A 12,306-nucleotide genomic window follows, 5' to 3' on the forward strand; every position below is an offset into this window, starting at 1 on the left:
TTTTTGTTTCTTTGTGAATCTTTGTGGAAAATCTTGAGAAGGGTTTCTCAAGTGATTAAGGTTCTTGTAGTGGGATCTACAAGGGGTACTTTCTTGGGGTCAAGAAAGTGATTATCTTTTAGTAGTGAAGTATATGCATGTGTGTTTGCTTGTAAACCTTCTTGCTTAAAGATAGTGGAAAAATCTTAATCAGGTGGTGATTAAGGACTGGATGTAGGTCACATGTGGAGTGGCTGAACCAGTATAAAAGACTTGTGCAATCTTCTTCAACCTTATCTCTTGTTTTGTAATTTCTTGATTGAGTTTTAAGGAAGATAAAATTTGATTAACAAGTGAATGTAATTCTTGATGTTTTAAATCTGTAAATTGAACATTGTTGATGAACCTCATGATGTTGTAATCAAGTTAGCATATTGCATTCATATTATCATAACAAGTCTTGAGAAGTGCTTCAAGTGAGAATTCTGTCATAGAAAAGTTTGTAATTGAAAGTGAAGATCCAAAAACTCTGATAAATTTTTAAAGGGTCATTGAATCCAATTCACCCCCCCTCTTGGATTTGGCCATTCTTTTCTAACAATAAAAACATGTAATTTTTGGAAAATGAAAGTAATAGATATTTTTCACAATAGAAAAATAAGAAATAATTTATATAAGAGAATTAATTATGAAAATAAAATATAAATATAGGGAAGTTAGAAACTGTATTTATTTAAGTATTTTGGAAAATAAAATGGATATAAGATGGGGAAAATTGATGATTACAAAAAAAAAAGATATAGCATATTTAAAATAAAAACTAGTATTTTAATATACGCAATGCACATGTTAAATATTTATTATATATAACTAAAATTTAAAGTAAATTATATATATAAATAAATAAATATTATACTTGAATATATAAATTATATATAAAATTTGAATAAATAATTATTTTAAATATATAAGTTATATATTTAACAATAACTATCTATTTTTGAATATATTTATCATCTTATTTACAATATTAAATTAATTATCTATTTTATTTTAAAAATATTCAAATCATAATTACTTGATTAAAATAAAATTATGATAATGTTTGAAGATTAAAATGATATCAAGTTAAAATTTTAAGAGATAAAGTGACATTGAGTTACAATTCACACACTAAAGTGACATAATATTACAATTTCAAAAATTAAAATAATATTATGTTTTATAGTCATATGTCACTTAACACACCCATGTAACATATATCATTCCACATACATATCACATATATGTCATATTGTACTATTGTTTCATGTACACTTTTGTGTAAAAAAACATAACTTATTTAATAAAAGAACTTAAATAAATGACATTATATTTTTAAGGATTTTGTTTTAGTTTAATTAGAATCAAAGAGTAAATTGAAATAACATAAAATTATAAAAACTAATTTGATCATTTACTCTATATTAGATATATAACAAGTGTGGTGGGGGACGGGATGAGTGGTTACTATAGTACCAAGACCTTTGAGTGTATTATTAACTAATAGAGATATATTTGAAAAAAAAAAACATTTAATCGGACTAGGGCGATACCATGAAGAGCCCAAAATGTTGTATTTCTAGGCAAGCAAATGTACAATACAATTACAAACTATTAACAAACATTTTCAAAAGCATCATTCAGTTTTTTTTTTTAAATATAAAAAAAAAATACAAAAAACAAAAAAACAAAACAGAACCTCTAGAACTATAAAAGCAAAGTGCACAACATCACAAAGGAGGCTCTGAAGAGTCTGAACATGTTGAAGGCCTTCACACAATTTTGAAGAACAACTGTACACAGGGTAGCTTCTTTATTTATTTCACAATTAACCCATCAATCAGACACTCTCAAAAGCCCTGCCACTCCTTCATGTGAAACCATGAACATATCTGAAACTGTGGACTTCTAGAGAAAGTTTCAAGAAATCAATCACGTTTAGTTATACTGTTCTTGATCAAGGAAAAGGCATCACTGTATATAGCCACAACATTCGCCAAGAGTGCGAGGGCTATCATAAAGATAGATAGAATCTTGTCTTTTCTAGTTGCAATATGGTACCGATCCCTATAGTAAAAAATAACAAACTTTAATGATAATGTTGAATTGATTTTAAATAGCTGCAGAAGCATAACATCAAGCAGTTTTTCATGCATGACAAAGTGGCTGTTAAGCACAATCAATGAAAAACACAAGATCAAGGATTTTGTTATCTTTATTCTTTGTGTACACTTTTTTAATTCATTCTTTAGGTGTACACTAATCATATGTTCGGGAGAAAGGAAATAAAATGCATATAATAGTGTATTTTCATTTGTTTAGCTGAAGAGAAAATGGAGAGGGGAAAAAAAAGGAAAATTAACTTTCTGAAAGAAAAACTCAAGATTTTTTCTCTTTCTATTTTCTCTTCGACTCAATTTAAAACTTTCTCTCCACCTAATTTTCTTTCCACAGTTCCAAACAGGGCACAAGGGTATCCAATAGCCAGCAGTGATCAACTAATCTCATTCGACATGTAGAGATAAGCAAAGTGCACTTTGCCTTTCCTATCAATGCCTTTTTCAATTATTATTTTTGTGTCTTGAGCTTTTTAACAGTTGCCACTAGCTTGTGCCTAATAGACACTGCTCATTCTAGAATTGTTTGCTACATAAGGGAATGATAACTACATCAGAATCGTTAAATCATTAATAGAGTGCACTGCTATGCTTGCAGTGGACAACACAACTACTAATATTTTCTGCAGTTTGTTATGTCTGGGATTCTCGTTACTTGGAGCATCAACAACACTAGTATCTTATGTTTACGCAACCTTGTCTCATTTTATTCCCATCGGAGTCGGCTTACATGACACAAAATATATCTTAAATTTAACCTTTGTATCTTATATAAAATACAATAAATTATAAATAAAAAATCATTTTTATATCATCAACTTTAGATAACGAGTGGGAGAAACCGGTAAACTATATCCAAAAAAAAATGATTTAGTAAGGATTGCTTAAAATTTTACCACTGAAGTTAAAATATAATGAGTTGCTTATGGGTTACTTAAATGTAATGTGATAATGTAGGACTCAATAAAGTAAAATAAGATACATAGTTACACAACTTGCATTGTGATGCTCTTAGAATCATGTTAGTATTTTTCATATAAAGTAGGTTACTGGTAGGCATGGCAATCTAACCCGCTCCCGTAGGTACCTGAACCCACCCCGATTTGAATGGGAAAACCCGTATTTATTGGGTTCGGGTTCGGGTTGATTGATAAAATCGGGACAGGGACGGGGACGTTAATACCCGCCCCCGCCCCCGCCCCGCTTAATAATATAATTAAAAAATTATTTTTATATATATATAAACCAAAGTTAGAAATATTTATATGTAAAAATTTGTATTATTTTTTTTTTATTTTTTTTTTATATTTTTTCATATTTATTTAAAAGAAAAAAGGAATGAAAAGAAAGAAAAAAAAAAGGTAGGAGCGGGGGCGGGGCTGGGGTGGGGAAACCCGAACCCCGCCGGAGACGGGGATGGATACCCATATTTTAACCCTAGTGGGTATCGGGGACGGGGGTGGTTTAAATTTGTGAGGACGGGAGCGGGGAACATAAAACCAGCCCCCGCCCCGCCCCGTCCTGTTGCCATGCCTAGCTACTGGCATATTCCCTGGATAGTTATTTTCAGTGTGCAAGTCAAAGAACAAAATCCTACGACCAAGTACATTTATCACAACTACTAGTACTTATCTACGGAGAGAACAGAAAAACCATGTAACCAAATGCATTACTGAACTAAAAGAATTTAGCACCAAACTCACCTAAGGGTGATGGAGGCTGGAAATATGAATGCTAAACATGCAGCAGCTGTTGCTCCAGTGAACTGGAAAATATCCCAAATGCTTGGTATGAAATTGGCTCCCAAGAAGACAGCAACAATAAGGCCAATGGTAATTGATACAAATCTGAAGTTATCCAGAACCAAAGGCCTAGCTGATGGAAACAGGAGACCATCTAGGTTGATCCTCACAGAGAAGAAAACAACTGGAAATACAAGAACAAGATGTGCAGCATAGCTAAAACGAACAGCATCATTAAGCACAGCACTAAAAGGAATTCCGAGATCAGTGTCAAAATTGGCAAGCACATCATCAAGAGTTCCTTCACCAAATAGGAGGAACCCAAAGAAGCTTATCAGCATGTACACTGAAGCACATAGACCAAGGGAAGTACGCACAATCCCATGTATTTGTGAGGAGTCCTCAAGTTCGTTATCTATAGGGTTTACTGCAAAAAAGTGCACACAATGAAAACATCAAACAATTTATTCATGAAGCTTACAGGTGGATCAGTATATAGCTAACTCCTGTTATGTGTTGTCATGATATCACGTAACTGGAACATTTTCAACAATGTCTAATAGTACTTAAATACTCTTGAAATTTCTGTCACCACTTTAAGCAACCAAGCATAAGTCATTCTGTTTGTTTATAGTTTTCTAAAATTTGTACAAGAAAAGGTGAAAGTAGAAAACACTAAAAAACACGTCTTCACTGTTTTCTATATAAACATTTGAAAAACAAGAACAAAATCAAAACAAAATGAAATAGAAAACAATTCTGAAACTAAATGGTTTCACTGTCACAGTTTAGTACCATGGTGGACTTAGTCAATCATAAACTCATATGCATGGTACGAACCATTTTATTTTCAGTGATATTTTCTTTTCAAATTAGTTGGACTAGGACAAGAGTGAGGCTTGAGGAAGGATCTGCTGGATTGACCTCACAATATTTTTCATGTTATTAAAATTAATGACAAAGTTACAATTACATATGTATGTTCTCGATTAGAACATTAAAAACAAGGGTAATAATGACTTCCAAACAAAGGTATGAGAAATTTTCATACCATTGAAGTGGCATAGATAGGCTGTCACAACCACAGGAGTTACAGTGAACAGTTCAAAAACTGAGGCTACATCAGTAATTACTGGGAAGAGTCTAGGCATCCCAATGCCTCCAATTGCAATCTTGAAAATTGAGATTCCCACAGCAATAACAAGAAACACCACTGCTAAGGCAAATGACAATGCAGAAGTGTATCTTAACGAATCTGCAAAAGCCACAGAGCACTCACACAAGTTATAAAAGATGGGCTAACTCCAAGTGTGTCATCAATATACCTATCCCACAGTCCCATCACATAACTTGAACAAAAACAAAATTGGTCAAAGTATTTAACATGTTGGTACCAAAATACAAGATGGACAACGTACCACTCAGATGTCATACTCAATAATATATGGCAACAAAATAACAAAAAGCTTTTTTTAAAAATTCAGTTACTTGTTTGCTTAATTTCTGCCATAAACTAGATATTTTAAAACTATCACAAAACTGAGAAATATAGAAATTAACACGCAACTAATAGGGATTCCTAGCTTATGTCAAGCCTTAATGCTAACTTATCTTGGCTGTCAAAATCTCCAATGAATAATTTGATATGACAACAGCCATTGTAGCAAGTAGCAACACCTTAGCATTGTCACAAGCACAACCATAGGAAGTCAAAACCCAAAATTGTGCTAATATTATGCTTTTATCTTTCACTTAAATTAAGGTAAGAGAAGAACATTCACCAATTCGCTTGAAGCAGGATAAAGGTGCAAACACAGCAACTGTTGTGAAAAGAAGAATAAATGTACGTCCTGTCCACCAATGAACTCCAAACCACCCTTCAAGTACACCAGAATGATGAGATCCACTAGAAGAAGCTGTTCCCGAAATCACATCGCCTTCAATATAAAAACACAACTGAATTACAACCCAAAGTTCTCATCTAAACAGATTGAGGGGTTCAACAAAAACCTTAACCCATGAATTAGATAACAAGTCCACCAAAAACAAAATTTTGAGTTTAAATACACTATCACTGTAAAGATTTTCATAAAATCATTTTAGATTCATCTTATAATGCGTATCGGTAGGTTACCAAATTGTAAGATTCGAATAGTAAATCATAAAATTCTGATAACTATGATGTCAACTAACTAGAAATCACCTTACACGCAACTTTTTTTTTATCATATAGAACAATTAATGATCAGATGCCAGTGTCAACAAAATATTTACACTATCAATGCATTCTGATTAAATTCATAAAATTTTATGTATTAACCTTAAGAATATAGTCTTTACCAATAATAATAGTGTAAATAATCAGCATGCCAATGTTGTTGACTACAACACATATCTGCACCAGAGCTTTTCCAAATTTTCCAAAGGAATCCCCCACGAGGTTCCCATAAGAAGTAATATTCCCTGCTCTAGAAATCCTAAGCATGAACCCAATTGACTTCTCTGTCAAAAAAGCAGTGAAGATAATAGCCAGAAGACCAGGCACCAACCCCAACTTTTTCAGTGTTGCAGGCAAGGCCATGATCCCTGCACCAATAATTGTGGTGGACAAGTTGAAAACTGCCCCAGAAAATGAAGCACCATTGAAATCATCAAACCCTGAATCATCATGAGTTTTGGGAATCAAAGGTGCCTTCTCATCAGCAACTGGCTTGCTCTTCCTTGATTTTGTCTTCTTTGCCTTAGGTTCTACACTTACGATCGTCATTTTCAGCTTTCAAGTTTTATTTTTTATTCAAAAGTTTGAAACCAGCTTAACCACTCTGCCAAACAAAACACGCCCACTTTTCAAGTTGAAGCAAAGATTCAAACTTGGGAGCAATTAGTTCAACAAAATTCACACGCTGAGTGATACAAACCTGGAAAGAAAAAATTCAAAGCAACCCAGGATCCAGAAAGAAAAGCAAAAACACAAAATATGAGATTGAACAAAACCCAGATCACCAAATGGACCAGAATTCAGAACCCTGATCTCTCCAACAAAACAAACACCAAAGCCAACAAATCAAAGATTTTTGGGTGTTTTTGATAAATCTTGGAAATACGGAACCAAAGAAGAAGAGAGAGAAAAAAAAATAGAATTTTCAAGACAGGATGAGGATTGGATCATGAATGGGAAAACTATTACAGTTTGTTTGTTTCATATACCAAACAAAGAGAAAGAGAAGAAGAAAACGTATGTTCCATCAACAACAGTGTTCGATTTATTTATACAAGTCGTACCTTAATTAACGGATTATGATTCTCTGCGGTCGGAGAGGAACGAACTTGAATCTGAGCCTTTGGTTTTATTTTGCAGTCCTTATAAAATTCAAAATTTGATAAGAGAATAATTTTAGCCGTTAGATCATCGGTACAAGATTAAATGTGTGAACCTGAGTGCAGGCAATCAATGTGGGAATAATTTAACCATTGTTGGATACGCACGTGACTGAATCGCCAATTGGGTAACAAAATGATGACAGGCTGTTGCTTTATTGGATAGATTTGAAAGACAAAATACACAAACTTTAATTAAAGTGACAAGCGAAATTAAATTAATTAATTATAATTTAAAATTATATTTCAAAAATACTCTTGAAATTAAATAACATAAGTGATAATTATATTTAACACATCACTCAAAAATTAAGATAATTTTTTCAACCATTGATTTATAGTGTTAGTTACTTAATATATGCATTCATTTTTATTAAAAAAAAATGAATAGTATTAATAGATTCATAAAAAAGTTAACAATATTTAAAAAAAATTAATACATTCAAAAGTATCTTATATTTCTTATAATTAAGAATATAATACTATACTATAATGTATCATAGTTAGTTAATTTCAGCTTTATTAGTTAGATAGTTAATCAGTTAGTTACTCTTTTCATGTATAAATACTAGTTTCAGAATTCTTAATACACAACTGAGAATCATTCTTCTCAAGTTGATTTTTTCATTCTTCTCCATACTTTCTCAAGTCTAATATGGTATCAGTGTATACACTCTGATTCATTTCTTTTTCCTTCTTCCTTGATTCTGCCATAGAAGATCTCTCTAATCCTTTTTTCCTCCATCATTCCGATGGTCCTGGCATTGCTTTGGTTTCTCGACCTCTTACTTGGAATCATGCCATGGTTGTTGCTCTTTTCGTCAAGATTAAACTTGGGTTCGTTGATGGTTCTATTCCTCACCCACCAAATGGTGATCCTCAACTAAGTGCTTGGCTTCGGTGTAACAACATTGTCATCTTGTGGCTGTATAACTGTTTTTAAGGATATCGTTACCAGCATCTTGTATTCTTTTTCAGCTTCTGAGATTTGGCAAGATCTAAAAGATCGCTTCCAATAAAAGAATGGCCCTCGAATTTATCAACTTCGCAAGGAATTGATGAGTATTGTTAAAGGTACTGATTCTATAAGCCAATATTGCACCAATTTGAAATCTATTTGGGAAAAATTAAAAGCATATAAACCTTCTAGTAGTTGTACCTATGGTGCGCTTAGTCTTCTTCTTGATCACTATCACATTGAATATGTCATGACTTTCTTGATGGGTTTGAATGAATCTTTCTCTCACATTCGTGAATAGCTTCTGCTTATGGAACCTATTCCCCATATCAACAAAGTTTTTTCTCTAGTTGTTCAAGATGAGAAGCAAAGAGAAGTTGGAATTGCCATTCCTTCTCTTATTGATTCCCATACGGCTCTTGCTGCTAAGAATAATCCCAATCCATCCTTAGGTGCAAACCGTTCAAAATTTGGCAACAAAGATCGCCCATTATGTTTCAAACTTCACGAATATCCTCCTGGCAAAATCCAAAAATCTTGTTGCTTAGGTTATTGATTTTTCCTTTAATAATACAAGTCAAGTGTCCGGCATCTCCAACACCACACAGCTCACCAGTGCCTAGTGTCAACAATTAATTCAGTTGTTATCCTCTCAAATCATGCCTGTTGACAATGTTAATTCAAATCCCACTTCAGGTATCATATTATCCACTATAAAATCTTCTTTTTCATCTCCCACATGTTGGCTGTTAGACTCGGGTGCTACCAATCACATATGTTTTTCCAAACAATCTTTTCATGATCTGACTACTATCAAGAATTCTTTTGTCACATTACCTAACGGTAGTAGAATTCCAATTGAGGGTATAGGTTCTGTTTACCTGTTTCCAAAGTTAATATTGACCAATGTCTTTTACATTCCCACCTTTACATTCAGTTTGATTTCATTGAGTGAACTTTTATATGCACACTCTTTCAGAATCATATTTTTTGATAATTCTTTCATAATACAGGACAAGCTTTTTTCTCTAATAATTGGCAAGGGTGAATCACATAATGGACTATACATCTTACATACTGATTCTATGCAATTCAATACTGTTTCATTTAAATTTCATTGTAATTCTGTGTCCCTTGACATTTGGCATCATAGATTAGGCCACCTTTCTCATGATTCTTTTGTAACACTCAATAATAAATACAATCTTATTTCTTCTAGAGTTCCACATTTTCCTTGTCGTGTTTGTCCTTTGGAAAAATAACACAAATTGAAATTTGTTTCTAACAACAATTTTTCTTCTTATCCCTTTGATTTAATCCACATTGACACTTGGGGTCCATACCATGAGTTTACACATGCTGGAAAATGATTCTACTGGACTATAGTGGATGATCATACAAGATTTGTATGGGTTCATCTGATGCAACACAAATATGAAGCTCCCAAAATCATTATGGGTTTCTTCTAATTGTTGATACTCAGTTTAGGAACAAAATCAAGTGCATAAGATAATGCAAAGAAACTTGCTCTTTCTGATTTTTTGAAGTCCAAAGGAGCTATTCATTAATTTTCTTGCCCTGAAAGACCTCAACAGAATTCAGTTGTAGAAAGAAAGCATCAACATCTATTGAATGTTGTTAGATCCTTGATGTTTCAGTCTCGAATGGCCCTTCCCTTTTAGGGTTATTGCATCACCACTGTTGCATTCATCATTAACAAGATACCTTCTAAGATATTGAAGTTCAAATCTCCTTTTGAATTGTTGTATTAGAAAGCACCTTCTTACTTAGATTTGAGAGTATTTGGCTGCCTTTGTTATGCATCAACACCTACTTCTCATAGGGACAAGTTTACTCCAAGAGTTATACCATCTGTGTTTATGGGATATCCTGCAGGTTACAAGGGTTATAGATTGTATGAGTTAACTGCACACAAGTTCTTTATATCCCGAGATGTTATCTTTCATGAGAATATTTTTCCCTCTCACCTTTCCCAATGGACACAACCTCTGTTTGGTCCTTTTCATGATACTGTCATTCCCATTCCTTTTGATGATCCTCACATAACCGCCCCACCAAATCCACCAAATAATCTTCAACCCGCAATACCTTCTAATCCTCAAGTTGATTTACATGTTAGAAGATCAACGAGAAATTCTAGAAATTCATCTCACCTAAATCACTTTTTTGTGTTATCAAGTTTCCAAACCATCCAATTCTCCTTATCTTATTATCAATCACTTCTCCTATCACAGATTAACACCTTCATATCAATCATTTATTTGTCACATTTCATCTGAGTTTGAACCTCAATTTTATCACCAAGCATACAAAATCCCACATTGGTAGGATGCTATGACAGATGAATTGAAAGCCATGGAATCAAATCAAACTTGGAGCATTGTTCCTTTACCTACTAGCAAACACTCAATTGGTTGTAAATGGGTCTATAAAGTTAAACATAAAGCTGATGGGACCACTGATAAATACAAGGTCAGATTGTTGGCCAAAGGTTACACCCAACAAGCAGGTTTGGATTTCATTGAGACATATTCTCCTGATGCAAAACTAACTTCTGTTGATTATTATTGTCTTTGGCAGCTATTAAAGGGTGGTATTTAGCTCAGTTGGACATCAACAATGCTTTCTTAAATGGTGATTTGTTTGAGGAAATTTATATGGATCTTCCCCAAGGTTATCCTATCCAACACCAATATTCACCTTAGGGGGAGAAAATTGTATGCAAATTAGGTCTGTCTATGGCCTTAGACAAGCATCTAGACAGTGGTTTACTAAGCTTGCTTGCCTATTATCTCAGCTTGGCTTTCAATAATCCAAGAATGATTATTCTTTATTCACAAAGGGTTCTGAATCTACCTTTGTAGCATTATTGATATATGTTAATGATATTGTAGTTAATGGTCCATCTCATGCACTGATTGAATAGACTAAATCCCAACTTAAGAAAATTTTTAAGCTCAAAGATCTTGGTGCCTTACTATTTCCTTGGCCTAGAAATTGCTCGATCCAAGAGTGGCATTTTCTTTGTTAGAGGAAGTATATTTTATCTTTAATGGATGACACAAGTTTTCTGGATTCTAAACCTGCTTCAGTTGCCATGGAATCTAACCTCAAACTTAGCATTTCAGATGGAGAGCTTTTACCTGACAATACTACCTATCGTAGGTTAATTGGTAGACTTCTATATCTTACAATTCCTAGACCAGATATCAGTTATGTTGTACACAGGCTCAGCTAGTTCATTTCACAACCTCGCATACCTCACCTCCATGTTTTCCATCATTTACTTAGATACTTGAAAGGCACTGCTGGACAAGGTGTTTTCTTTTCAGCTACTTCTTCATTGCATTTTCAAGCATATGCAGATTGGGCAAATTGTATAGACAGCAGGAAATCCACTTCAGGGTTTTGTGTTTTCCTTGGTGATTCACTCATATCATGGAAGTCTAAAAATCAGTCCATAGTTAGTTGTTCTTCTGTTGCAGTAGAGTACAGATCCTTGGCCAGTTTAGCAAGTGAACTAACTGGGTTACAAAGCTTGTTACATGATTTTGGCATTTCTCCTACTCCTTCTTTGATTTATTGCGATAATCAGACTACAATACACATTGCTACTAATCCTACTTTTCATGAGAGAACTAAACACATCGAAATAGACTGTCACTTCATACATGAGAAAGTCAATTCTGGAGTTCTCAAGCTTGTTCATATTCCTTCTTGCCACCAACTAGTTGATGTATTCACTAAGGTTCTTCCCTCACCTCACTTCCATTCTCTAATTGGCAAGATGGGTATAATTAACATTTTCACTCCATCTCGTGTAACACCCTGATTTTCACAAATTATATGAAAACTCAAAGCCCAATAAGGGTGATTTAGTAGCCCAGAACGGGTCGTTTCAAACTACTAAAAAGGCTTATAAATTCTAGATTAGAACGATCCGTTTCACTGTGGGAACGGGCCGTTCCAAACATGGTCATTATGAGTTAAAACTCATCTCCAGAACGGACCGTTCTGGTTTAAAAACGGGCCATTCTAGAAGTGAATTTTACACATGACGAATGAATCT

At 33.7% G+C, this 12,306-nt stretch overlaps 1 protein-coding gene across 1 annotated transcript; it reads right to left on the bottom strand.

Moving 5' to 3' along the window:
- Nucleotides 1–1,552: 1,552 nt before the first annotated feature.
- On the bottom strand, nt 1,553–7,126 carry LOC109814273 (amino acid transporter AVT6A). Its single transcript, XM_020378655.3, has 6 exons — nt 6,799–7,126; nt 6,221–6,702; nt 5,662–5,817; nt 4,932–5,135; nt 3,842–4,307; nt 1,553–2,088 (listed from the first exon to the last, which is right to left on the bottom strand). The coding sequence occupies exons 2-6, from the start codon at nt 6,645–6,647 to the stop codon at nt 1,950–1,952; spliced, it is 1,392 nt and encodes a 463-aa protein (XP_020234244.1). The 5' UTR covers nt 6,648–6,702; nt 6,799–7,126; the 3' UTR covers nt 1,553–1,949.
- Nucleotides 7,127–12,306: the final 5,180 nt, after the last annotated feature.

This window comes from Cajanus cajan, chromosome 2, assembly GCF_000230855.2.
Source record: "Cajanus cajan strain Asha chromosome 2, NIPB_CcT2T_4, whole genome shotgun sequence".
NCBI lineage: Eukaryota > Viridiplantae > Streptophyta > Magnoliopsida > Fabales > Fabaceae > Cajanus > Cajanus cajan.